Source organism: Puma concolor, chromosome F2 (assembly GCF_028749965.1).
Source record: "Puma concolor isolate L17-30 chromosome F2, mPumCon1.1.hap2, whole genome shotgun sequence".
Lineage (NCBI taxonomy): Eukaryota > Metazoa > Chordata > Mammalia > Carnivora > Felidae > Puma > Puma concolor.
In genome coordinates, this window is record NC_141684.1 from 79795327 (window position 1) to 79822289 (window position 26963).

The 26963-nt window shown below is 42.6% G+C and overlaps 1 protein-coding gene across 9 annotated transcripts in view; it reads left to right on the top strand.

The window, feature by feature from the left end:
- PXDNL (peroxidasin like) overlaps positions 1-26963 on the top strand; it is a 429117-nt gene that overhangs the window by 274357 nt on the left and 127797 nt on the right. For 6 of the 9 annotated variants that reach the window (XR_015246688.1, XM_086695277.1, XM_086695273.1 and 3 more), the window contains 2 exons: positions 16743-16814; positions 21998-22069. Coding sequence is in view for 7 of the 9 variants with exons in the window: in XM_086695277.1 (XP_086551403.1) it covers positions 16743-16814; positions 21998-22069 (144 nt within the window). In the remaining 2 variants the exon portion in view is untranslated. Of the gene's footprint in view, positions 1-91; positions 509-557; positions 959-14143; positions 14840-16742; positions 16815-21997; positions 22070-26963 lie in introns of those variants that run through there. The other 3 variants (XM_086695278.1, XM_086695279.1, XM_086695280.1) reach the window with 3 other exon arrangements.

Here is a 26963-nt window from a genome sequence, read left to right on the forward strand (position 1 = left end):
TTAAAATTTCGTAAAATTTGAAGTAAGGAAAGAGGGAAGAACTAATAGAAATATGATATCAAGACAGTCACAATTATTCAGTGTCAGTGTGTGTACTATGTGTTTATATGTCTCTCTCTATATGTATGTGCTATATATGTAATATATATATGTGAATAATGCTTTATTCACCCTCGCCAAAGCTCCAAAATATTGTTATTTTCTCTCATGGCAAATAGGGACGCTAGATCTCAGGGAGTTTGGGTTATGTGCCAGAAATCACACAGATTATACTGAGGGCTGTCCTATACCTAAACCCTGTTCTAAATTCACAGAGAGGGGAAAGAGGAACAAAATAAACGTGAAGACTGACATTTTCCTCATGGCTCCAAAGGACGTTAGTCACAGACGGGGAAGATCAAAATGTAACAAAACATGTATTATGCAATTGGATAAATGCTTAATGGATGTGTCATGAGAACACTGACGCTGGGCATTCAATTTCTGAGTCAGCTTTCCAGAATCACTGGTATGTGTTCAGAACACCGGTTTCCTCACCCTCTTCTCCATGCTTTGGCTTTATCTGCCGCTTGCAATTCCTTGAACGCAGTCTGAATTGATGGACGTGTGTCCCCTACCTGGAATGTTCTTTTCCCCGTGTTGGTGTATTTACCTAGAGACACATTCATTACCGTCTCTCAAAACATTAAACATTTTAGGCTCTGCAAAATATTCTGTAATTCCCGTCCCTCATCGGTTGCTCCATAATCCCATATCTCCAGTGATCCTACCCTCACTATGTTTTAAAATTCACATTATTTTTTTCAGCACCAGATTATAAGCCCCTAAAGGACGGAAGCATAGCTCCTTTACTTGTGAATTTCCACCTCCCAGCTGCATATCAGGCATTCAGCTAGTGCCCAATAAATGGGTTTTGAATGCACACCAATGACTGAATAGAAACACAGATCATGCCTGGGTAAGTGGGGAAAAGTCTACAGAAATCATGACGTTTCAATGGGGTCTGAAGGGCTGCGTAGAAATGTCCGAGGCAAGAAGTGGCAAGGCGCTTCACACAGGTGGTAACATGAGGAAAATCATGGCAGAGATTAGTCTGGCAGGTAAGTCTGGTATATTAAATAAGAAGGTTGAAAGGGTCAGAGGCTGAGGCCATTTCGAAAATGTAGCTAAGAGTTGTGTTATCCAGCTCTCATAGTGCAGAGCCTCAAGAATTTGTCTGCAGACTGAGCTTCAGAAGCGCTGGGCTAGGGGCGCCCGGATGGCTCAGTTGGTTACGTCCGACTCTTGACTTCAGCTCAGGTCATGATCTCACGGTTCAGGAGTTTGAGCCCCGCGTTGGACTCTGCACTGACAGTGCAGAGCTTGCTTGGAATTCTCTCTCTCTCCCTCTGTCTCCCCTCCCCTGTTCACACACACACACTCTCTCTCTCAATAAATAAACTTAAAAGGAAAAAAGAAATGCTGGGCTACCACCATGCTGTGGAGAATGTTGTATGTGAATTTTAGCTTAGGTCTGCGGAGAAAGGATTGAAGCAGGGAAGAATGAGACCGGGAGCGCAGATGGGAGCCTCTGTAGGGGTCTCTCCTGAGGCAAGACAGAAGCCTAGAGAAAGACAAGGTGGTGGGGCTGAGGGACGGGTTGTTCCCGGAGGTGATTTCACCACTACAACCCAGCAAAACAGTTACATTTAGTCTTAGCCTGGTCCTGAGATGACTTGCCAAGACGTTGAAAGAACATGCAGTCGCTCAACCAACACCAAGTACTTATGGTATGCCAAACACTGTCCTGAGACCTACCACACTGTGTTTCTCTGGGAAATATAGCAATGAGCAGAAACAAAGTCCTGGCCTCATGGTGCCAATATCTCAGTTGGAGAACCAGGCAAAAACAAACACATAGGTAAAGGATTGTAAAATCCTTTCCAGTTGAGAAATACTCCCAAGCGAGGTGCCAGCCCAAGTGCACACATTTCAAAGGCAATAAGGAACATTTACCCACATTAGGAATAAAAGGTTTAGGAGTTGGAAGTTATGAGAAAGATTTTTGAAGAAGCCTTTTCTGGAAAGAACTGTGTTGTGATAGTCTCATCACCAGTGGTGAAGTACAGGAAGGAATCCCTGCTAACCTGTAAGTAAGAGACCATTTCCAAAGCTTCTTTCGGGATTTCTTGCAGTTTTGAGGGCATAATGGGCTGGTGTCTCCATTCCAGAAGATCCAGGAGGTCAGAGAAAGCGGACCAGCTTCTCTGATGCAGGCGGAAAGAAGAGTGCTTGGGCTGGTGACCTAGCTTTTATTACAAGGAGTTTTCAGAGCATAAATATTATAATCCATGGCATTGGATAAGATAATTTAGGGAGTGGGTATAGATAGATGAGAAAAAAGAAATAAGAGAAATAAAGGACTTCAGATTTACCAGTAAAGAAGATAAGTAAGGAGAGGCCGGCCAGAGACCCGGAAGGATTGGTCAGCAAAAGCAGTGTTAGATGGAAATTGAAGGTAGATTGTCTCCACTCTGGTCTCGACCTCTCAGTATTGCCTCTCTGATCCAGAATGTCATAGTATAACGCTCTAGCTAGGCTGTCCTCTTATGGTTTTAATTCTCACTAGGGAAACCTCCATCTCTCTGGATGATCTTCCCTCTTTGATCTCCATCAAAACTCTCTCCCACCGTGCCCTTTAGAATTCTGCAGCTCAATGACAAAAATGTTTCCATATCTGCAAGCTTTTCATTGGAAGCTCTACCACCTTCTCTCTTCACCTGGGATCAGGCTGTGCTTCTTCAACACTGATGTTCTAAAATCCCTGTACAGTGAAGTCTAGCACTTTCATCAGCTAACGTGACTTCAGGTCTAAAGATTTTCTCTATTTTTTTTTTTTTGCCATGTATTTATCTATTTAGCTAATGTCACACACAGTGCCTCAGATCCGTGTTTCTCAAAGCATGCTTCTGTAAAGTGTATGCTATAAAAGAGGAATTTTGCATAGTAGCAATGACTTAAAGCAAAAAAAATGGGCAATGGTTGAGATCAGTGTGGGGATATGATTTTTCTCCATTTTCCCAGGACTGTACTTACTAGGTTTTCAGGTTCTCCACAGAGACGTGGAGGGTCTGACACAGCTGCCAGGGCTCAGCTTGGGCTGACACAGCCCATGTGGACAATGGACACATATAAGGCGATGTTGTTTGTTTGAATTATTGCATCCTTGGAGGTCTAACAACCCAGGTTGATTTACGTTATCTTCCCTTATCAGTCCTGTGTGTGAGAAACTATTTAGATTGTACTGTTGGAAGGTACAACCTAGAAGATTGGTGTATTACAAAATACCATAAATGCTTCACTGACCAAGTCATGTGAAGTTTCACAACATAGTACTCAGTCTCCTTATTAGGGTCTCAAGTTTGCATTTGGAAATGTTCGTCCAGTGATGTTCCTTACATGTGTAGAAATCTGACACTTTGTACAAAATATGAAATTAATGGCTTAGAAAAGGAACGAGGATTATACTCTGGAAATATGTCACATTTGCCAAGTGAACAATTGAGTCTTCTTTGCAATTCTATTCATTAACTATTTCATACAACTATCATTATGATTTTTCTCTTCATACCTTTTCCTATCACATTACCTTTTGTATGTTAAAAGCTTATCTACTATGCATTTCTTTCTTACACTTCCAACCAAGATAGAAGCAATGTATTCTTTGTGCAATGCTAATATACCCATGACTTCGCAGCAACCAACTTCCTCAGTGAGAAAAACAGCTCTGTGTTCTTCAATTACTGTAAACTGGTCTATTCACGGTTGACAAGCCTTCTGTAATCCGTATATGGCTTAAATCCAGAAATAACATATAAAATAAAACCATAGCTGTGGGCACAGAGAAAACAATATTCATTTATGGGAGGCTTTGGTCGATGACCTTTCTAGTTCTCTCTGAGGTGTAAATCCCCAGGTGGCAATCAACCGTGTCTGGAAATTGGATTTATGGGTTCCACTGAGACTGCATTCCAGCCTAGAACATTTAGAGAATTAGGGAATTTTAAAGTTGATAAGAATGTTGTGGAGTCAACTTAAGTCTAACTTTTATAAGGTTTGCCTTTAAAAAGTGAATTTGAGGGGCGCCTGGGTAGATCAGTCGGTTAAGCGTCCGAACTTCGGCTCAGGTCACGATCTCCTGGTCCGTGAGTTCGAGCCCCGCGTCGGGCTCTGGGCTGACTGCTCAGAGCCTGGAGCCTGCTTCCGATTCTGTGTCTCCCTCTCTCTCTGCCCCTCCCCCGTTCATGCTCTGTCTCTCTCTGTCTCAAAAATAAATAAACATTAAAAAAAAATTAAAAAAATAAAATAAATAAAAAGTGAATTTGAGCTTCTGCAGCCAATTCAAAATAAAAGGCAACGGACATATATGCATTCAAGTAAAAATGTTGTTCTCTCAAATGTTTGTGAACAGATGCATTTACAGGAAATTTTGAAATCTCCTGCATCTAATGACCTTTCCTGGCTTTTGAGTAACTTTTATTATAGCTTCCTTCTGTTTCTTTTGGAAAAGTTTTGTTATTGACATAGTAGTCAAATGCCATGCCATGCTTACTGCCAAGCATCCAGTAAGGTCATGCTGCTGGGTGAACTATAGGCAGGCTGCCCTAAGATGGGCCACTTTGGCCTGAAGACGATTTTGAGTTAAAAGCACTCCAAACCCAGCGGATTCAGAAGCTCTCTACCTCACCCTCAACTGCCTGCCTGTACCAGGAAGAGAACTATTGACAGAGACTCCTCTTTACCCAAGAAACTTATCTATATAATAGGGCATGCTTTGTTTTTTCAAACGCCTCCTTTTACTTCTGGCTGGTGGTCTTTCTCCCCTTGGTATCCTCAGACCCTTCCCCTCCCCCTAGCTCCTATAAGCATCGGGTTGTCTGTCTTGGGAATTTCCATGTCTGTGTGGCTTGCCCATACATGTGCTATTAAATTTGATTGTCTCCTGTTAATCCGTCTCATGCTAATTTGATTCTTAGAAGGACCAGTTAGAAGGACCTTGAAGGGTAGAGGAAATTCTCTCTCCCAAACAGAGCTAAGGACTTTTCTGATTCTTTGCCCATCCCGGCTCAGTTTCTGAGGCAATTTCTACCCAGGAAGAAGGCAGATGGCCCGGGCTCTAGCAAATCAAAGACCGGCTGGCCTCTTGTGCTTCCTCACTGCTTGACATCTTCAAAGTCTTTTCAACTAATCTGACCCTTAAAGCCAAGAACCAGTCTGGAGGCACACAGCCTCACTTGGCTGGGATCCCACGTCGGGCTTTAGCCTGCACTAATCTCTCTTTTTCCTCACCTCTCACCTGTTAATCTCCTTCTTGCATCCAGGTCCTTAACACCCCGCTAGCTACAGTCCACCATGTTGGAACAAGTCCCAGATGCCTCATGCTTCCATGAAAATTGATTTCATTTGTGTGAAAACTCTGGAGGCTGAGGGAAAGGTGGGTCATGCGTGAGGTCGTGTAAGCACAAACCCTCCCAAGATGTTCCTTTTCTCCTTAGAATTAGTCCTACCTCTCTTCCTTCTTACATGCTACTCTCACAAACAAATCTACACTTTAACGGCCTGGACAAGCACGTACTGGAATATGTCCTCCCTTGTGATTTTGGTCCTTCCAGTGACCCCTGTCTATGCCATCTTCCTTAGAAGTCCCATGGCACATGTTCTGTCAAGTTTATTTCTGCCTCTGTCTTCACAGTCAGGTGGTTTAGTCTTTGCACTTCTCTTTAGCCTATTTCTTTCCTCTAACTTTGTTGCTTTCTTTTCTTCACAGCATGAGCTCTGAAATTTCTCCAATATGCTGCTTTTATCTGAAATACTCTTTACTTTTTCCGCTTTCAAAGTTTTAGTAGATGTGTGAGGTGTGTGCAATACCCCATTCAGGGGATTTTATGGAAATGATCTTAGAAGGAGCCATCTGACCCGATGAATATTGTCCACTGTGACCATGCCATAAAATTATGGCGCATGAAGGAAATGTGAGGTCATGTCGTTATTACCTTGGGTTTAAATTCAAGTAAATATTTTAGCAGGTAACTTAGTGAGGCAACGGGACATTGGAGTTCAGGGCTTGGAAGAAATATGACAGATGCTGTATGCTGGGGAAGGGGACATTTACTTTTTCTCCTTCTCGTGTTTCTCCAACATTTCTTCTCAAGCGTATTATATCCTTGACAGGGGAGTGTTGCCTGCTCCACTATGGGCATTCCTCTCCTTTCCCTTGCACTCTCCCCACAGAAAAAGGAAGAACAAATTTCATGGGCTGGCGATTTAGAGTTGCTCTGTGATGACCCGTGGTGATGGCCAGGCCAGCCCAGCTCTTTCTGTTCTCTCTACAGCTAGCCTGCAACCCGCTCGCGAAGTGGCCTTGGAGAGTGGTCTCCAGTCCTAGGGATATCTCTGAAAATGAGCTTGAGAAGGAGGACCCTATGATTTCGATTTGGAAGCAGGCAGTTGGAGGCCCTGCTTTGGCCTCAGCACTAAACCAAGTTGTCCATCCTAGTTTTTCAAAAGAACTCTGCATTGGGAGTCACAGAATGTTGGTGCATACAAATAACTGCTTCTCAGTCGGCTCTTGGTCATGTCTGTTGTATGAAGGACAGGAGTACGGGTGGTGGGCCTTGGCCAAAAAGTCCCTATGCCAAGCCCCTGTCTAAAGTTCTAAACCTTATGGATTTTCTCTGCCTCCTTTGCCCTATATTCCAATCAAATGCCATGGATATCTGCCGCATTCCAGGAAATGCTAGGTGATTTTTATATATGAACTGCAGTTCTCGGCCACCTTGAAACAAGGCATCATTTGTTCCATGTCACAAGGAGGCTAGTGATTTTCCCAACGTCACAAAGTAAAGGGTCGCGTAGGGAGGTGACTACAGGCTCCTGTGCCCAAAGCCTGGGGTCTTTCATCGCACCACACTGTCCCCGTGCAAGGCCTGTGGTGACTGGTGGGTTTTCTCTCGGGTTTTCCCTGCATCACGTTACACTTGCTCAAGTTCGTCCCAGACGCTTGTTTCTTCATTTCCGCACGACTCTGGGAGCCTCAGGTTTCCTCTTATTCTGTTCCCTTGTATTGCCTTTGGCCAGAGCGTGCCACTAAATCACAGCACTGATGATATCAATTCCCTACCTTTGACCCTTTCGATTAGTAACTCAAACAAGCACACATCTATCAGGGAAGACAGCCTATCAGGAGAGACAAGCAGTCAGAATAAGAAATAACATATAGAATCACGTAAGTCTATGGCAAAAATTTTAAAGGGTGCGTGCTTAGTAGTGCCAGGGACGTGGGAATGTGGCTGCAATCTGAAACAGGAAGGGTCAGAGGGGGCCTCACTCAGCAGGTGCATGAGAGCCAAGACTTCAACTGGGGAGGGATGTGGCCGGAGCAGAGACACAGGCTCCGTCAGCATGGGACGCGGCAGATCACAGGAGCGGATTTGCTTTGTATGGTGAACGATTTGCTTTTTGTCCTGCGTGAACCCTGCAGGGGTTGGAAGAAAGACGTGGCGGGATTCGTCCGACACGTTTTAAAATGATGACTGACTTCTGCCTTTTCCTGCCTTCTTCTGAGTTCTCTGTTAACAACAGACTGTGGCCGGGGGTGGGGGGGGGGGTGGGGGTGGGCAGGGGAGTAGTCGAGAGGCCCTTGGTATAAACCAGGCCAGAGGGGGTGGTGCCTCTGCAGCCCTCTGTAGCAGTATAGGTTTTACATGGGTGCGCATTCTGGGTCTACGGAAGTAACCCCCTGGATGTAGGATATTGGAGGAAGAAAGAAGGCAAGGATGCTGTCAAGATTTTTTGGCTTAAGCAACAAGAAGGAAGCGCCATCAGCTGGGAGGGAGGAGGCCCTGGGGAGGGGGGGGCGGTTATGGAGGGATAATCAGGGTTGCAGACTTGCACGTAAGTGTCAGAACTCTACTGGACAGCCAAATGAGACTTGGAGGCAGGAGTGGGAGAGAGTGGTCTGGACTTCCCGTGCGGCTGGGGCGTCACTGTTCTGCAGAAAATGTTCACAGCCACAGGACTGGCTGACACTGAGTGTGGATGCAAAGTGGGAAGCCTGGGGACTGAGCCCTGTGCCTCCCGCACAGGAGGCTGGGTAAGAGAGAAGGAAACAGCAAAGGGATCGAGAAAGAGCGACCCTTCTGGCAGAAGAGGCACCAGTGTGGAAAGTACAGTGAGGAGGAGCGAGTTACCAACGGGCTCAAATGTCATTGAAAAATCAAATTTCAACACCCGCTCTAGCAGTGACGATAAAACCGTACTGAACTTACCTTGCTAGCTGTAGTGACAACTCAAAATGTGCTCCTCTGTCTTTCTTTCGTATATTTCTGTGACATTTTGGAGTTGATCTTGCCTTTTACAGTAAGGAGAAAATTGAGGGCAAAATTTCAGAGACGTCTCCCTCGCCTTCCTGGCTACCAGGATCCTGTCATGAATTGGTGCCAGCCTGGTTCACTGGGTCACTCTCTCAGCTCCTGTTTAAGGTGACGCCTTCCAATTGTGCATTGGTACCATCCAGTCCCTTCCGTCCTCTGCAGGGTCTTCCTTAACTTGCTTCTTTTAGTTCTTTCCTCCTCTCCTCTGGTACCCTTTTAATTGCTTCCCACCATTTTGTTCTTCCCGGGCTCTGGAGTGTCTGTTCCACTCTCCAGTCCTTCAGTGTCTGCTCCATACAGCACCCAAAGTCACCACCACTGTTCCTGCTTAAAAAGCAAACCAGGCTTGAGGCACCCGGGCGGCTCAGTTGGTTAAGCATCTGACTCTTGACCTCAGCTCATTTCTTTATCTATCTCAGGGTCATGAGTTCGAGCCCCACTTTGGGCTTTACCCGATGGGCATGAAGCCTGCCTAAACAACAACAACAACAGAACACCAGGTTTATATCACTATACTGTGCGCCTGAAACTAATATAACACTGTAAAAAAATAATATAAAAACCAAACCAGTCTCCAGCTCAGCGTTTTGCAACCTCGGCAATGTTGACAGGAAGGGCCAGGTAATGTCGTGGGGGCCGTCCTGTGTTGAGGACTTGGAGTGACATCCCTGGCCCCTTCCCATTGGATGCCTGAAGGAGCACCTCCCCCAGCTGTGACAAACAAATATATCTTCACCGATCGCCAGATATTCCCCTGAGTTGGAAACCTCTGCTGTAGTTCCTCTCTCTCTCTCTCCAGCTAACTTCCAGTCTTTTGTTCACATTGCTACCCGAAGAATGTTTCTAAAATAAACATTTCACTAAGGATTTCCATTTCTTTAAATCTTATAATGTGTCCTGATTACTTTCAGGATAAAGTTCAAACATCCTTGCTGAGTTTCTAGACTTCTGCAGGCACTTATGTCTCTGTCCAACTACTTCTGTTCTGGAAAAGAGCCTCGTGCTTTCACTCCTCTGTGCTTCACATATACTTGTCTTCTTGCTTCCTAAAACTGCCTTTCTTCTTTTGCATCTAGGTAAGTACAGCTTGTCTGTAAAAATTAGCTAAAGGGTCCTGTTCTCTGCACAACTCTTTAAATCTCTGTTGGATTCTTCCTATGCCCATGGCATTCCTTGTGATCATTATCATAATACATATCCTACTCAACTACGGTCATCGATTTCTTATCTTTTACCTCTAACCAGACTGGACTCTCTGAGAAGGTCAAGGATATTGTCTCACACTACAGAGGAACTCAAGAAAGCTTAGTCATGCTTTAATATGCTAAAGGATCGCAGAGAAGTAAAGTTATTTCTGACATGAGCAATCATTATGGTCATAGTGGAGACAGTACCATTTGAACTGCACCTAAATGGATGAGAAAACATTTTAAACACAGACACTGGTTTAACAAAAGGGAGATTCAAGAGGTGTTTGGGTGGGTCAGTCAGTTGATCTTTTGACTCTTGATTTCTGTTCAGGTCTTGATCCCAGGGTCATGGGGTTGAGCCCGCGTCCACTGCTGTGCTGAGCTGAGTGTGGAACCTCCTTGAGATTCTCTCCCTTCTCCTTCTTCCCTTGCTCTGTGTGCATGCTCACTCTCTCCCTCTCAAAATAAAATAAAATAAAATAAAATAAAATAAAATAAAATAAAATAAAATAAAATAAAATAAAATAAAAAAACATAAACAAATAAATAAATAAAAGGAGATCCAGACACAGGGAAATTGAAATTTGGTTAAAGGATGATTAGACTCATGTGAGGGAGGAAGGGAGTCACAAGTTGGCACGAGATCTTGGGAAACTTTGAATTCCAGCAGAAGAAAGTGGAGAGATATTAGGGACCCTAATAAGAGGCCGTTGTAATTAGCGCTTTTTTTCTGTAAGAGCTATCAAACAATCCAATATAGTAGATTGGAAAGAAGAGGGTTGGTTTAGATGGGCCATTTATAGCTATTAGTTCAGGAGAAAAGAAATAAAGACTGGAAATTGGACTATACCTAAACTGTTTTCGAAACATGACTTTTTCCGTAAGTATTCTAATTTAGGATTGGAATAACATTTTGAGGAATCTAGCTTGTACAGTAAAATTTTCAACTGGTTTTAACTGTTTAAGAATAAATATAATCCTTGTATAATAGATTTTGGTAAAATAGACTATTATTGACTTCAGCACAGCATGCAAATAAGACACTAGAAAGCTTTTCTCTTGAACCTAATGGATTATGGTAATTCAGTCAATTTTTGTCTTTAAAACCAGTTAAAATAATTTACTGTGCTCTGAAATAAAGATCTCCGTTCAAATGCTTAATTAACTGCTAAACTGTATGAATAATTTATTGTTCTAACAGATCGTTCTGACTTGCTATTGTGCAATGAAGCTAGAAAATGCATATTTTAGGCTCATCTGATTCGCATGGAAAGTTGGGAGTCACAGTGGTGCATCCAGCAGGCAAAAATTCTCTGGTGCATCTGGAGGCAGGGCACAGAAGATCTCCAAGTCAGCCCTCACCTCTGTGTGCCTTCTCTGAGGTCTGTCTTAGGTGCAGGATTGTTGAGAGCTTTATTTGAAACATCTCCTTTGCCCTATGCTCCCCGCACCTGTTTCCTTAGCTTATGTTTTAGATAGACGTGTGCAAAATTATATACACAGACACACCCAGACTCACACACACGTCTGTGCAACTTCTGTCTCCCAGCAGCACTCCTTTTTCCCTTCCTGAACTCAAGGCTTTTGAGGAAATAAAAGGTAGCTACTTTTTCCAAAAGGGTTGGGAACACTGAACTTCCATTCTTTTTGACTGTGCAGTTAGAAACAGATAAATACAGTGTTCTCCTCTCCATCTCTGCTCTCACGTTAGAGTGGGGTTGCCAAGGTGATGGTATGGCACAGTGGATTTGTTTTTATGTGGCCCAGTGAGTTCACACTAAAAGCTAAATCAAAACTAGCAACTTCTCTCCCCGAGAACCGCTCTTTCTCTATTATTTCCGTTATTTTCGTTGTCATTCTCTGGCCGCATGTTCTTGCTCTGCTCTGCATGTTTTGTAAAACTTGGGAAGATTTTTGTTCTCATTTGGGCGGGCTAATACCTGCGGCTGGCTGTGTAAGTAAATATTTACTCAGAGCGGTCAAGTATGGTGTCCTTGCCCCCAGAAAATTGTGATTCTAAAACACCTCTTTGGAATGAGATGAATTCAGAAAGCCCCAGGAATCTGCTAGATGTCCTCCAGGTTTGTTAGTGCCTAATGATTCTTTAAGGTTTTAGGAAATGCGATTAAACATACATTATTGCAGATCTCACAAAAGTCAGGCCTCTGTCAAAATTTGTCATGGTTCTTCCTCGAGAAAATGCAGTGCCCTTACAGGATGTTGAGCCAATATTAACTCAGAAAGTTTTCATTACAGTTCCTAAGCCAGTCCATCTTTTGTTTTACACACCCTAGAATGTACTAAGAGTTCAAGGTCTTAGCCTCTTCTTTGCAAAGTCAATGCTGTGTGAAACTACTGGCTGGTCATTTGTTCTTTCAGTGATCAACTGTATAGTGAGTATCTATCTATCTGTTAGGCCTGTGCTAGGAAACTGGGAATGTTGGAAATGAGCTTAAACCCAGTACGGTCTCTGTCTTCATGGAACTTAGAGTCTAGTTAGGGGAGGTAGACATGGATCAAAGAATCACTCAGACTAGTATAAAATTGCAACCGTGCAGGGCAATGAAAGCCTGGAAGAGGGGATTTGACAAGGAGCCCGGAGAAGGCTTACTGGAGGAAATAACACAGTTGGGATCCGAACACAGAGTAGGAATTCAAGCAAAATGAGAAGGGAAAGGAAGGGGAAGACTGCACGAAGACCTTTGTGGGCAGGAGCGTGGCAAATACGAGAGGCCGGGAGAAGGCAAGAGTGCCGGGGTTGAGGTGGTGAAGGAGAGTGGGGTAAAAGGGAAAGATGGAAAAGAATTTTCAGGTGAGATCATGAAGGGACTTGGCTCTGTTAGAGAGCTTTCTCTTCATTCTCATACAAATTGAAAACATTTAAGAGTTCTAACAAGTATTTGCAGAGGGAAGAGAGGAGAAAGATGTAGGTAGACCAGTTGAATACTTTCTGTGTTGCAGCACCTAAGGTCATGCCCTGGTCTAGTGTAGCGGTTAAAGGGGATGGGATAAATTCAAGAGATACTTAGAAGGCAAAATCAAAAGAATGAGGAGTTTGTGTAGGATATAGGGAATGAGGGAGGAAGGGTCAATCCTAGTTTTCTGACTTCGCACACTGATATGTGATGGTTCCTGTGCAGGCAACCGCACAGGAGAGCAGGTGGGTTGGAGGGCGACTACAACCCTGGCCGCAGATGTACTGGGTTTGTGACACCCATAGGATAGATAAGAAGCTAGGTGTCTGAATCCAAATCTTAGAGGTACAGCTGGAGGTATAATCTGGAAGCCTTTTCCATAGAGATAATTGGAGCCATGCATGTCGATGAAATTATCTAGGGAGGCTGTGTTTGAATAAACATGAAATGACAATGGTGGTAATTTTCTGTGTCTAAATTTGTGTCTTATTTGTGTCTAAATTTCTTTTCTTTTTAAAACCTTTATTTAATGTTTATTTTTGAGAGAGAGAGAGAGAGAGAGCAAGCGCACACATGTGGGGAAGGGGCAGAGAGAGAGGGGGACAGAGGATCCAAAGCAGGCTCTGTGCAGACAGAGGAGAGCCCGATGCGGGGCTCAAACCCACAAACTGTGAGATCATGACCTGAGCTGAAGTGGGTCACTCAACTGACTGAGCCGCCCAGGTGCCCCCTGTGTCTAAATTCCTTGGAAGGATTCAAAACAAAATTCTGGTCGCTTCAAGTGATCATTCACATTTATCTACCTACAAGAAGTGCTTGACAATGTCAGAATTTTCAACAGCCGAGGAAAAGTGAGGTTATAAGAGAGGATAGACTTGCTATGTTATCACGTTGAGTAAAGAGTAAAAATCAAGCCTAAATACTTCTCTGACTGGGATAAAGCCATGGCATAAATCAACTAAGCCTAACAAAACATTGTACTGCTTTGAATTGGGTTAAAGTAAAAAAAAAAAAAATTGTTTTTTGAAAAAAATTATGTTAGGAAATTTGTTGAATCACATGGACAAAAACCTTAGACGTCTGTGCCACAATCAAACAGAATTCTCTTGGCTGTCTTACTTCCCTGCTAGGAATAAAATCTACTTTTGTGCATGTTTTCACATTCATTAGTAGTGAATTCAAATACTAGTTGCCTATCCTACTATATAGTGTATTAAATTGAAGTTCAGTAGAAAGTATGTGACCTGTAAGAGACCCGGGATGAATCTAGAATTGGGGAGATTTATTTTGGGAAAGTGTTCCTTGAATGGGGAATAAACAGGGCTGTGGTTAGAAGGTTCTCAGTATTTGCATGTTGGAAAAGATTATGCATTTCTTATGAATCACTAAGTACACGTTGCAAAATAGAGAATAGTTAAATGTTAAAATCAGTATTTTTCAATTACTCTAATTACTGCAGCATACAAATCACAAAATCTATTGACAAAATATGTAATTCTAGATTAGTCCTTCACATCACAGTAGCTACAGCACTGAACAGAATGTTGTACGTATTTTAACTTTTAGATTGTCTCCTGGCCCTGATTTTAATTGGCTCAGGGCTCCCTACAGAAAGGGCTGTTCGTCCTCGCTCATTCTTGTTCCCACCTTTGTAGTTACCCGCGTTCCTGTGCGAGCTCTGGGACGCGTGTTTGACCCACGATGCCGAGGGAAAGTGTTTGTGCTAAACTCCAGTTTTTATGTGGTGAAAATTCTAGTAAGGAAATTGTTCACGAGAAGTTTAAAAAGTAGGAAGGAAGAAAAATGAGGGCCTAGCTCAACTCATGAACTGGAGTACTCACCTTCAGAATCTTCAAGTTGGCATTCAGGTGGCCAAAGGACAGACCTGGGCTTGGGGCCCCCTTCCCTGTGACTTGTTAGGGTGGACCAGGACCTGGAATGAGATACTTTCCCTCGGTTAAGATCTCGACACCTTCCAGGAGAGGAAGGCACTCATGTAGTGGGAACAGCAGCCAGGCACGCTGAGGAGTAGCCCCCGGGGGTGTTTGCGAGCACGATTTCGCTCCACGTGTGGCTTGGATTTATCACTGATGAGCTCGTGACTGCTCCGTGTGGAGAAGACATTTCCCTCCTTGCGAAAGGCTTTGCTCCTGACCCGGGTGAATCAGGTCTCACTAGGCCATCTGTATGTGCTCTGCCTGTCTGCTGATCTGGGTGCAGCTGTTCCCTTGGCGACCAGACAGGCTGTTGGGCCCATGTGAGAAGAGAAACCTGTGCCTAAACCGAACCGCGGTCCCAGCAATTCCAAGCTGTGTGAAATTGAGTAAGTACCTTAACGTCTCTGTACCTCATTTTTCCCATTTAAATAATGGGGGTATTCATAGAACTCATCTCGGTGTAGCTGTGAGGATTTAAAATGACCAAATGCACGTAAAGTACGTAGAACAGTAAGTGTTTAGTGTTGTTACTGTTACTATTATTTAGTTCATGCTAAATCGGAAGCCCTGATCAGCGTTGATTCATATTCATTATGAAGCGTCCATTTGCATTCTGTTAGTGAGCACGGAATCCCAACCATGCGATACACGTTACTTGAAAGAAAAGTCCTGTGACAGACCCCTTTCCAAATCATTCTTCACTGCAGTCCCCGAGGCTCCTTCCTCCCACACCTGGTCTTACCCCCCAACACCCGATCTCGTCTCTTCCTTCTCGAAGTCTCCTAGGCTCTACCTCTGGCACTGGGCGCTAGACCAATTACGGAAGTCATGATTTTCAGGAGGGCAGTGTGTGGTGGGTGGGTGAGTGTGTATGTGTCACATAAAGGAACAAAGACAAGGCTGTTTTATGCAAACATTAAAGCAATTATGTCACACGGTGTCACTGTTGTAGCTTTTATAATTAGTGGAACCCTCGGAAGGAATATGGCGACCACCAGCCAAGAGGCCAAATTTCACAGGGTGCAGGGTTGGCTCCCGGATCCAACCCAGCACAGTCGGCAGTGATTGTCCCTTTCCAACTGCAACCTTTTCATTCTGTTGTAATTATCATGCTTTTACGCTGCTGTCTGAAGTGCTCATCCTATGAGAATGATTTTATAAGAAAGGAGCCTGGGAACGATGTAGTGGTGTCTCTTTTCCTTAAGAATCTTTTTTTCTTCGTTCAGAAGTAGTTCCAACTGTGATTAAATAAATCTATTTAAGTGTAAACATGCAAAATGTAAAGCTTCTCTTCCTGTGTCCTCCCTTCAAGTCACATCACTTTCTGCTGACTAAGTGCAATTTATTGTGTTCTTCCGTCAGGACATAATTCAGTGTGAGACTCGGTGTGTCCTTTCTCGTGGTGACTTTTGTGTTTGCGGTGCTTTCCTGGAGGAAATTCACTGTAGACTGCTGTACGCGACTGTTGGTTTCATTTTGACGACTTGAAAAGGCTGTGTTTAGAAGTCAGGTGCAAGGTGACTATGTAAATTAGAAGTCAAGTGCAAGGTGAATATTTCAGTTAGGAGTTGGGTGCAAGGTGAGTAATGAAGTATGCGGCCTTAGCAGTGGATCTAAGACTTGCTTTGCGGAGTCCTCTGCTTTGAAGGCTTGTTTCTCCATTTCCTCACAGAGTTTCTGAGAGAAAGGGAAACCCTTCTGTCGTCAGCTGTGCTGCTTTGTTACTCTGAGAGACGCCTTTCTGAAATGGCCGCTTTGGAAACATCCGCTGGGTTGATTGCATAGAGGGGTACCAAGGACAGAGAAGGTCTAGTTCTAAAGGGATTAAAAAAGACACATTACTTTTTTTATATCCTCTGGCATAATTAATTCATTTCAAGTATTCATATTAATACAGTGTGTCGTTCCTTGTTCTCTCTAGACTGGAACATTCCCTCTATCCTGAAATGTAATAAGCATGTGGTCACTTGCAACGTGTCTTCTTCTGATTCCAATCTTAATTATTATTCTAGCTTCACTTTAAAAATTTTAAGGAGTAGAAGAGGAACTTCACCAACACGTAGCATCTTTCTATTCAAGAGCGCTACCCAAGAAAAGGTGTAACATACTGCTTCTGGATGTGCTTCCTATTGGTTCCCGGTTGGAATGTCCGGTTTTTAGGACCAAAACTGTAGAGCAGAGGGGACTTGAGATGCTTCAGAGCTGAATTTCAGCCGAGGCTATTGTTAATTTCTCATTTTATTTTACTTACCAGCACACGAAATAACCAACTTGTTTTGTGCCTTGCAGCTATATTCACTTCAACCAAATAGAAACGCTACAGCCGGAGACCTTTGGAGACCTTGTGAAATTAGAAAGACTGTAAGTGTTGACTGTTTCCACGTCCTTTGCTTCTGCTCTACTTCTGTTGTTTATACGTGTTGACTGCCCGGGAGATCAGGGCATTTTGTTGTAAGCCTAAGAAGCAGGGCCTGCGCCTTTGTGCTATAAGATACAGTCACTGTGAGACAGTCTATAGTTTGAAATCCATGGAGAAAAGATGAATCACCCAATTAAAAATAGGGCAAAAGCGATGAGCAACATTGTGCGAAGGAGGTAAAACCACTTTGAAAATTTGAGGCAGCATTGACCACAGTTAACCATACACAGGCCCTGTGACCTATCGATCAGTCCCACTTCTGCTTCTAGACACAACAGATGTGCACCAGGAGGCACATTCTGGAATGTTTACGGCAGCATCGCTTCTAACCCCTCCACCCTAGAACTGACGCAAGCACCCGACAACAAAAGAAGAGAAATAGATTGTCGCGTATTCGTAACCCAGGAGACTCTACAGCACATACGAGTCTCAGAAGCGTTCTGAAACAAACAAACAAAAAAATCAAACATCGAAAATCGCATAGTCTGATTTTGTTTTTAGAAGAAATTCAAAAACAGCAGAAACATGCATGGTAGCTAGAAGTTAGACAGTGGTTATCTTTGGAGAGAAGGAAGTGATGGCGGACAGCAGGAGGGGGCTTCTTCAGTGCTGACAGTTCTGTCTTTTTCTGTTTTCCCTGGATGGTAACTACACAGCTGCATTCACTTTTGGGGAAGTCATCGTGCTTACACCATGGTGTGCACACACTTCCAGACGAATGTTATATTTAGTACAGCTTTATGCGATAACAGTAACAAACCCAGAGGACACTTGGACAGCCTTCTCTTGTGTTGTTTTTTACCGGATGAAGATGCTCTAACCCTTAATCTCTTCTGTCCCTTATAGTACCAAACTGGTTGTGATTTTAGTAGAAGATATGGTATTTTTTTAAAGAATAAAAAAATGCAGAATGACAGAGCTGCACTGAATCAGGAATCTGTTTGAATTAAATATATTGGGAAAAAATTGGAAATTAGGAGTTTGTAGGTTCCGAAAAGGATGCCCTTTCATAGGGATACAGGAAATAGACCCTTAAAATGGAAAGATAAAGAGAGCTAATCAACTGCTTTTCCCATGCCATTACTCTAACCTTATCTGCATATGGAAGTACGGGAACTGTAATGCATGAACTTGCCTTGTTTGGATTTGTGTGTTTGTTTTGCTGAAGGAATGAAACGGAGGAGGAGAGGGAACTGGGTAGGAGAGCGTTCTGTACCGCTTTCTTGTTCTACCAGCTGTGAGCAGTGAGTTCAGCCTTGGCAGATTTCTCCTTCTCAAATACGAGACTGAGGGAGGACAGGCTTCCCTCTTTAGTTGCCCCTCCACACAAAATCCATTACTTTTCTTCTGTCCGGTAATTTTTTCCCCTTAGCGTTTTTTGCCACAATCTCTTATCTGTTGGTGACTTTTCACATTCTGTCCTCTTGACTGGTATGGATTTATTTATTGTATTGGCCATCTGGGCTATTATTTCAGTAGAGTTCTGAAAGAGAATGAGGCAACTTCGTATGCCTAGCCCACTATTTTGAGTCGGCATTCTTCTGCCTATAACTTTGAAGCATTTGTTGAAATGACATTTTAAATGTTAAAATTAAATGATCGTATTAAGGTATTTCTCACTCTAAACAAATTCAGGCTGACTTTGCCTGTAACCACACGTCTGCAAGTAATGTGCATTCAGCAGCAGCGGCAGCAAGAGGAAATCTAGAATAGTTCTTTATTTATAGGCTTTGATAAAAGCCCCCATGTGTTGCATTCATAAATAGCAACCCCTACCACTTGTGTGGAACGTTCTTTTCAGTGGAGGCATGATGCCAACGCAGACAAGTGAAGACCTGTGTCTTCGTCTTTTCTATGAAGAGGAGAATTACTTTGAAAATCCTGGCCCTTTACCAAAGTTAGATTTTTCTCCAGTAGATACAACTTCTCTTTAAACAGTCATAAACTATGTATTATTACATCACCAAGCAAAAGACTCTATATGCATTTGGTGAAGCCACATGGATTTAAACCGGTAATTGAGAGCTTGATGCACAGGTAGAAGATTGCAGTCATGCCTCTGGTGAAGTGTGCAGAATTCTGATTTTTTGTCTAATAATTCACGGTTGCTATGGAAGAATGATACCGTTTCTCCCCAGTGCCACTGGCCAATTGCACAGTGGTGAGATCTTGGACGTTCTTCATAAAGCTGGCTCCTTGTATTTCTTTTTTATGTTCATACTGACCTCAGCAAGCCATAGTTTGTATTTCGCCTGCTTTTTGTTTGGAATCTTTAGTGAATCTGTCTTTAAAAATGGGGAAAAGAGATCAAGAGGAAGAAAACCTTGATATTCTGTATCCATAAAGAACATTCACGGTGACTGAGCATACATTTGGTTTTATTGGTTTGGGGAGAATACCAGTTTGATACAACATCACACTAGATGCTTTACGGAGTCAACCGGCCTGGAAAAATGTCTTCTTTCTCAGGCATGCACCTCACTAAAGCCAAGGCTTTCTCAAGAAGCTTTCTCAAGGTGTTAGGAGCTGAACAGGAGGTTTTCTCTACTTCTTGGAAGGCTCTTGGATTTCCAATGGATATATCTTTAAACGCTAACGTTAATTTCAGGCAGAAGATACATTTTTCTCTCCTCAGAACATTAATGTTGAAAAAAAACCTCATTCATGGCTTGGCTTGTTTGATAGCATGTATATTTCTGTCACAGCAAAGAGATCAGTCTTTGTATCAATTCCAGTCCAATGGATACTGCTAATGTTTTTAATCAAGTGTCTTTAACGGAAAACATCAGCGGCAAATAATTAGACAAACTTTCCAATACAGGAGGAGGTGCTTTTTAGGACTTGTTGGGACTAAAGCGGTCAAAGTGATACTTCCACAAGCAGAACTCAACACATCATCTGCAAAGGCATTTTGAAAATTAACTTCAGGGAAGTTGGAAAGAAGAAAGAAAAGGCAGCACAGGCATGCATCGTCGCACCCCTGCTGCACAGGACTGCTGAAATAGTGCTTCTGTTTTAGTACCGTCACTGACATAGTAGTCTAGGAATTCTCTAATAACAGTAATTATAATAATAGTAGCCCCATTTTATAGACAAAGGAACAAATAGTTACAGAAATAACAAGTGGTGATAACACCTGATTCGGGAAGCCCAGTAATATGTAAGACATAAACTAATGTTGAAATGACAGCAATTTGGACATTTTCATCACTGTACAAAATTAAGGAAAATTGTTGACAGTGATTTTTCAATATTTACATACCTTGCTTCCAAATCTGTGGTGGTGGAAATGTTATGCTTTTTTCTTGATTTGATTTGCCTGTTCCACAGTTAATTCTGGTCTACTTGGCTTGGAAAATAGATAACATCTTTCGATCTCTGATTATTGATGCAATTTGCAGCTTTTTAAATACGTTAAGAGAATAATCAGCAGCCTTTTTACTGTTGTTATCACAATGCACTATGCTAGTTATAAATAGTCAAATAAGCTTGTAGTCCAGCAAACACACACACACACACACACACGCGCGCGCGAATAAGTTGTCCAAATTATTTGGCTTTCCCCAAGGTTCAGCTGAAATGTACTACAAGCTTTTTCTCCATTGTGAAATTCTATTCCAATATCCCCTGAGATATGAAAATGGATTAGGGCTTGTGGGGATTTAGAATTACTCTGTGACTTCCATCCATACACCCGTCCTAACCTGTTTACTATTTCTTCTCTAGTCATTGCTTCTTAGTTTGGTGAATTGGGTGGGGCAGAGGATGATGAGTATAAGGAACTAAAATAGTAAGGATCAGGAGAAAATTTCTATCTATTCAGGTGTGCTTCAAATTTCCAAAACCATAAAAACATTTTGCTCCTTCTGACTCCCTGTTACCTTAATCCCTAATAGATAATTAAAATTCAGCTAAAAACATACATTGCTAGGAAAACATGGCCAGATGACCCTATTACACTTTGAGATAGGAGCACTGGTCATGAAGTAGGACTCAGAGGGAGGCTGGATGTAGCTAATTGTTAACACTTTCTACATATTATTCAGTTATTTGTGCCCATTTCCTACAGTCTTCAGAAATAAATGGCATGAAGGGATGCCTGGGTGGCTCAGTCGGTTGAGTGACTGACTCTTGATTTCAGCTCAGGTCATGATCTCAGGGTCGTGGGTTCAAGTCTTGCATTGGGCTCCACACTGAGCATGGACCCTGCTTGGGATTCTCTCTGTCTCTCTCTCTCTCTCTCTCTGTTTCTCTTTCTCTCCATCTCCCTCTACCTGTCGCTCTCACTCTTTCTCTCTAAAAGAAAGAAATGGCATGGAGCTCTCCTCTGTTTTGCGGATTATTGTTTTGTCTTCTTTTCATACACATGCCCTTGGTTGAATATGCTTTCAGTGGTGCTAGTGAGAATGGGAGCCCAGCTGTCATCTGCTAGCCCTAATCTCTCTCGTCACAGTGCAGGGAGGTGGTATGGCCGGGCAGCGCTCTCAGGGAGCCCAGACCCGTGCTGGACTGACCAGGTGAAAGGAGAGGTAGAAATCCTGTGGCATGGGCCTCCTGCGTTGCCTCTATCCATCACCTCTGGTGATGGAACCTAACTGGGAAGAGGAAGCCAGGGTCAAAAGAGCCTGGGGACGAGCTGCTTCTGTGATCTCCGCGGGCTGTGGGCATGGATTTGAAAGCGAACACGCAAACGGTTGGCTGAGCCACGGACCAAGCGGCACCCAATGGGACTGGAGTTTAGCTAAACCGCAGGATCCGGTCAATCATGGTTTGCTTGCAGCCCCCTGCAGTCATACATACACTACTGTGCCATTTGTTTTGATGAAAACATTCTCTATGTTGATTTCCTGTGTGTTTAAAGACTTCCTTTTGTGGTTTTCTCTTTAGCACTTGTAATCCCTAACTAACACAAAAAATTAAAAGACAAAAAAAGAACACGGATGAGAAAATACCAGTGTAGCGGTAGAAACGTGCATGTAAGTCTTTAAAACGACGCTTGCATATTTGCCTTTCCTCACTGAGATATTTTTGAAAATGTACTATGGAGTCACAGTTAGACTTTTTGAAAAAGTCTCCTAAATCGTCCTTACTGTGCTGCGATTAAAAGTTACCCTTTGTTTTTCAGGTTTTTGCATAACAACAAATTATCGAAAATCCCGGCCGGGAGCTTTTCTCATCTGGATTCATTAAAGAGACTGTAAGTGAAAGGAAGCGTGCAAACACAGAAACCGTATGATTTCCCCCCAAATAAATAAACCCCAAGCGATGATTTGCCTTTGTCTCCTTCTGCCGTGAAAGATCATTGCAATTCTAGCGCGGTCGAGAGAAAACGGTTTCGTTAACCGCACAGCGATAGAGGACACAGATAGTCTACTGAGCTTTTCATGTATTCCCTTAGAAGTGACATTCAAAAGGAATATTGAAGACAGAACTTTCCTCGGTTCTCAGTAATTTCCTTGCTGGTCAAATCTAAAGGCTCCCAAGACTTCCTTTTCCTTTCGCTTTTATTTAAAAAAGAGATGTGAGAAGTTCCAAAGAAAGTCTGACTCCTCTGGCCAGACTTCACAAGCTGGGCCTCGTTGCACGGATGGTTACGGGTACAGTTCATTTCTTCCGACACTAAACAATTCAGAGCGAACACCCCAATCCTGTTTTAGTCTCCAGCTGCCTCCCTTTTCCGTCTGCCTCTGTGAATCACTTGCCTTTACCCTGATCTGTCTCTGCACCGTGCTCTCTGGGTATACTTCTGCATCGTTGATGGATTTCTGGTTGTTATTTTTCCCCTGGGTGAGTTCCAGTTATCAGATAAAGATCAAATGTCCCGCTTCCCGGTCCCAGTTGGAGGGGACACGGGGGCAGACTCACAGAGGTTTCTCTCTCAGCCTTCTTGGGGGCCACGTTGTTGCTGTTGTCTTTCTGGTGTGATGTGCCCAGGTCCAGGTTGACAGGCAAGGGAAGGTGAAGATTTAAGTAGGTATCAGAACACCGAGGGAGAGAAATGTGTGTTGTACTTGGTGCCTGGAAATCACACTTGGAATCGCTGTGTTTCAAGGATCACGAATCATCAGGAGGAACGTTCATCCAGCCCCAGTCCGTTGTTTCGGGTGTTCGTGCTCTGTTTTCTGTCATGGCAGTTCTCAGCGCAGATGCTTCCTCCCCCGTCTTTTCTCCTCGGGCTGTGCTCTTTGTGCTCAAACCCACCAAAGCCTTGCTTGGTGATTCTCTTCACCTGCCAAAGTCTTCCTTCTCAGAGCTGGTTGCACTGAGCCGTTTGGAAAAGTACGCGCGTGGATTCTCATTTGCTGTTGTAATAGACTTTGTCTTCTAGAGCAGTTTCAGGTGCGCAGAAAGTAGTGAGACTTCCCACGTACCCTCTGTCCCCACACACAGCCTCCGCCACTCTCATCCTCCACCAAAGTAGAATAGCTGTTAAAATCCACACGTCGGGATCACCCAAAGTCCGTAGCACGTCTTAGGGCTCACCCTTGGTACGATGTCGTATGGGGTCAGATGAATGTGTAACGATATATAGCATATGGAACGTCGTATGGAATATTTTCACTGCCCTAAAAGTCCTCTGTGCTCCTCTGTTCATCCCCTCGTGCCCGCAGCCGGCTCCATAGTTTCATCTTTTCTCGGATGTCATATGACTGAAATCTTACAGCATTCAGCCTTTTCAGATGAGGTTCTTTCATTTAGTAATAGGCACTTCAGATGTCTGCATGTCTTTTCATGGCTCAATAGAGAATTTCTTTTTAGTCTTGAGTACTAGTCCATCGTCTGGTTGTACCACAGTTTGTTTCTGCCTTCACCGGCTGACGGACACGTGTTTGCTTTCAAGTTTTGGCCATTAGAAATAAAGCTGCTAGAAATATCCACGTGTAGGGTCTGAGTGGACATAAGCTGCACGTGCTTTGGATACATACAAAGGAGCGTGGGTCCTGGATCTTGTGGCAAAAGTATATCTGGTTTTTGAGAAATTGCCTGGCTGTCTTCCGAACTGGCTGTACCAATGTGGTCCCACCGGCAGTGAGAGGTCACCGGCATTCAGGGTTGTCAGGGTCCTGGATTTGGGCTATTCCGATTGATGTATAGTGGGATGTTGTTGTTTTCCACATTCTTGGTTTTGAGTCATATCTGGAAAGTGAAAAATACCAAGATATTTTGCAACAAGGCAATAGGATGCTTTATTCTGGTAGTGGGAGGAATATGTTTTTTACTTCCCTTCTTCCTTTTCTTGTTGGATTTGTTATACCATATGTGGTTAGAGTCACTGTCTTTGTATATTTGCGGTTATAATTCCCATTAAATGTTTCTTTTCTACATAGATTTCTACCTGGGTATCATTCTTGACTTCTAAGACTCTCAGAAAGTCTTGAAATGCTAAATCCCTTGTTTTTTCCCCTAATCTCTTTGTGCTATTCTTTCTTATTAAATTTTAGTAGCAGCTTTTTTGTTCTAACCTCTCACATTTAATGAAACGCATTCACTCCATTGCTGGAACACACACAGAGAAGCAAATACTAATCAGGAAGCAGAGGGAGACGTTATTTTACAGTGATGTGCCATTATGTATGTTCTATGCATGCACTGTCTTTATTTCAAATGTTTTAAGCCACTTTTATTTATTTATTTAACATAATTTATTGTCAAATTGGCTTCTATACAACACCCAGTGCTCATCCCCACAAGTGCCCTCCTCAGTGCCCATCACCCATTTTCCCCTCCCCCACCCTTCAACCCTCAGTTTGTTCTCTGTATTTAAGAGCCTCTTATAGTTTGCCTCCCTCCCTCTCTGTTTGAGACAATTTTTTTTTCCCCATCCTTTCCCCCGTGGTCTTGTGTTAAGTTTCTGAAGATCCACGTATGAGTGAAAACATACGATATCTGTCTTTCTGTGACTGACTTATTTCACTCAGCACAATAGCTTCCAGTTCCATCCACGTTGTATGTTGTGTTGATGTTGTGTTCATAGATGGATGGTTCACTGGTCACTTCTGGTCATGGTAAACTGACATACAGACGATTTGAGCCAGCTCTTCCAGGGTTCATGAGATCTTGGTCAGGCTGAGATGGTGAGCCCTGGTATCTGTTATTCCAAATCCTCAAACCTGTGCCTATCCAGGCTGTAATTTATACATGAAAATCAGAATACAGGAAAGTAACTGAAGGCTAGTAAATAAGCTGTGTGTACCATCAAATAGATTCCATCTTCAACAATGAAGTCTCTCAACAATTGAAAGAGGGTCACTGCATTGGTCGCATCTGGGAGTCCAAGAAACCTGTGTGGCTCACATGTGCCCTATCAGCACTGGGAGCCGTAGGGGACACCGGCTCGTGGTTTCCCCGTCTGTACCATATCATTTCTAACTCATGACGACCACATTCCTTCCAAGAGTACTGAGAAAGTTAATGAAATTCTTTTTAAAAAGTGCTTTTGGATCTTTATGTGAAAGGGATTATGTAAGCACAAGTGATATATTACTGTATTTTCAAATAGAAAGATTTGAATTTGAACTTACCCCGTGCTTTTTTATTCCCTTTCAAGTTGCCCTTTGAGCAGTGAACAGACCCAAGTGGGTAATTATTTTACTGTTGTGATTCTTGACTGAATGCTATCAAAGAGAAGTTGTCTTTGATTTAGCACATCGGGTGTGATATTTGATGTAAGAGAACCTTCAAAATAGAGAACAGTGAAATGGCAGTGATTTTAAGTGTATTACTAATAAGTATAGGCTAATAAAGATTAAGACAACCCACTTTTATTATTGATAAAATGGTGTTTTATCTAGTTTTATCTAGTGTTTTATTTTTCAAAATTTATGGCTTTAAATGATAGGCTATGTTTTAAGTAGTGCTTTCTCAGTATAAATTTGGAAACACTCAACTTGTAAAGCCTCCCCAAATGGATTTTTGTGCAAAAATATAGTACTATATGTTTTTTCACTACCATAAAAATTCTAGTACTATATGTTTTTTCAAATATAAAGGAGGTTTTTTTTAATGTTTATTTATTTTTGAGAGAAAGACAGAGCATGAGCAGGGGAAGGGCAGAGAGAGAAAGAGACACAGAATCTGAAGCAGGCTCCAGGCTCTGAGCTGTCAGCACAGAGCCCGATGAGAGGCTCAAACTCACGAGCTGCGAGATCACGACCTGAGCTGAGGTCGGACATTCAAGCAACTGAGCCACCCAGGCACCCCTCAAATATAAAGGAGTTTTTTAAGTGGCAAGTGAAAAAAGAATAACCTATAGTTGTTTTATTCATGTTTTGTATCCCTGCTATGGATGAATATTTTAATTGAAGTCAGTGGTCATAAAAAGAAGAAATGAAATCTTATGCTCTAGTGTTGTTAAAACACACAGGCATGAGGACACATATGGGAAAGAGTGGATCGCTGATTAATGGAGGGTTGTTATGTAAGCAATGATGACATCAGGGAAATGGAACATTCAAGAATGGTGGGTCCCAAGGGAATTGTTGATGTCCTGGCTTTGGTTCAACTCAGAAATCTCATGGTGATACTAAAGTGAGAATTTACACCTTAATATTTAACAACAAACTGCTTTTGATAAAATTACCAGACATTAAACTCAAAACATAAATCAGAATGAACTTTGGGCTCCTTCATGTTGAAATAGATCAGTTTTTTAGCAAAGTAGCTGGTTCAGTAAATCAGTCAGTGACAAGGAGCAGACAAGGACACTGAACCCAATACCTTGCTGAACAAGTACTAGTCAAGTGTTACGTCTTATACATCACTCTGGACAAGGCTGAAAGTATTCTCCGTTTCAGTTATGGCTTTATTTTCTCTGTTTAGTGTGAAATCTTGATGGAAGCATTAAGCAAATAAAATCCATACCATTCAGTAACCTTTTAATGAATGTGAGACTTTTTCCCCTTAATTTTAACTATTTAATGCTGCTAAATATAGCTAGTTTTCAATGTAATACGGTTCGAGTACAATATAACAATCTTATGAACGAAGCATCTACAATACACTTCACAAAATTATCAGACAATAAATCTTTCTTAAATTTATTAAAAAATGTACAATTTTCTCGAATTATAAATTCCAAATCTAGAGAAGAA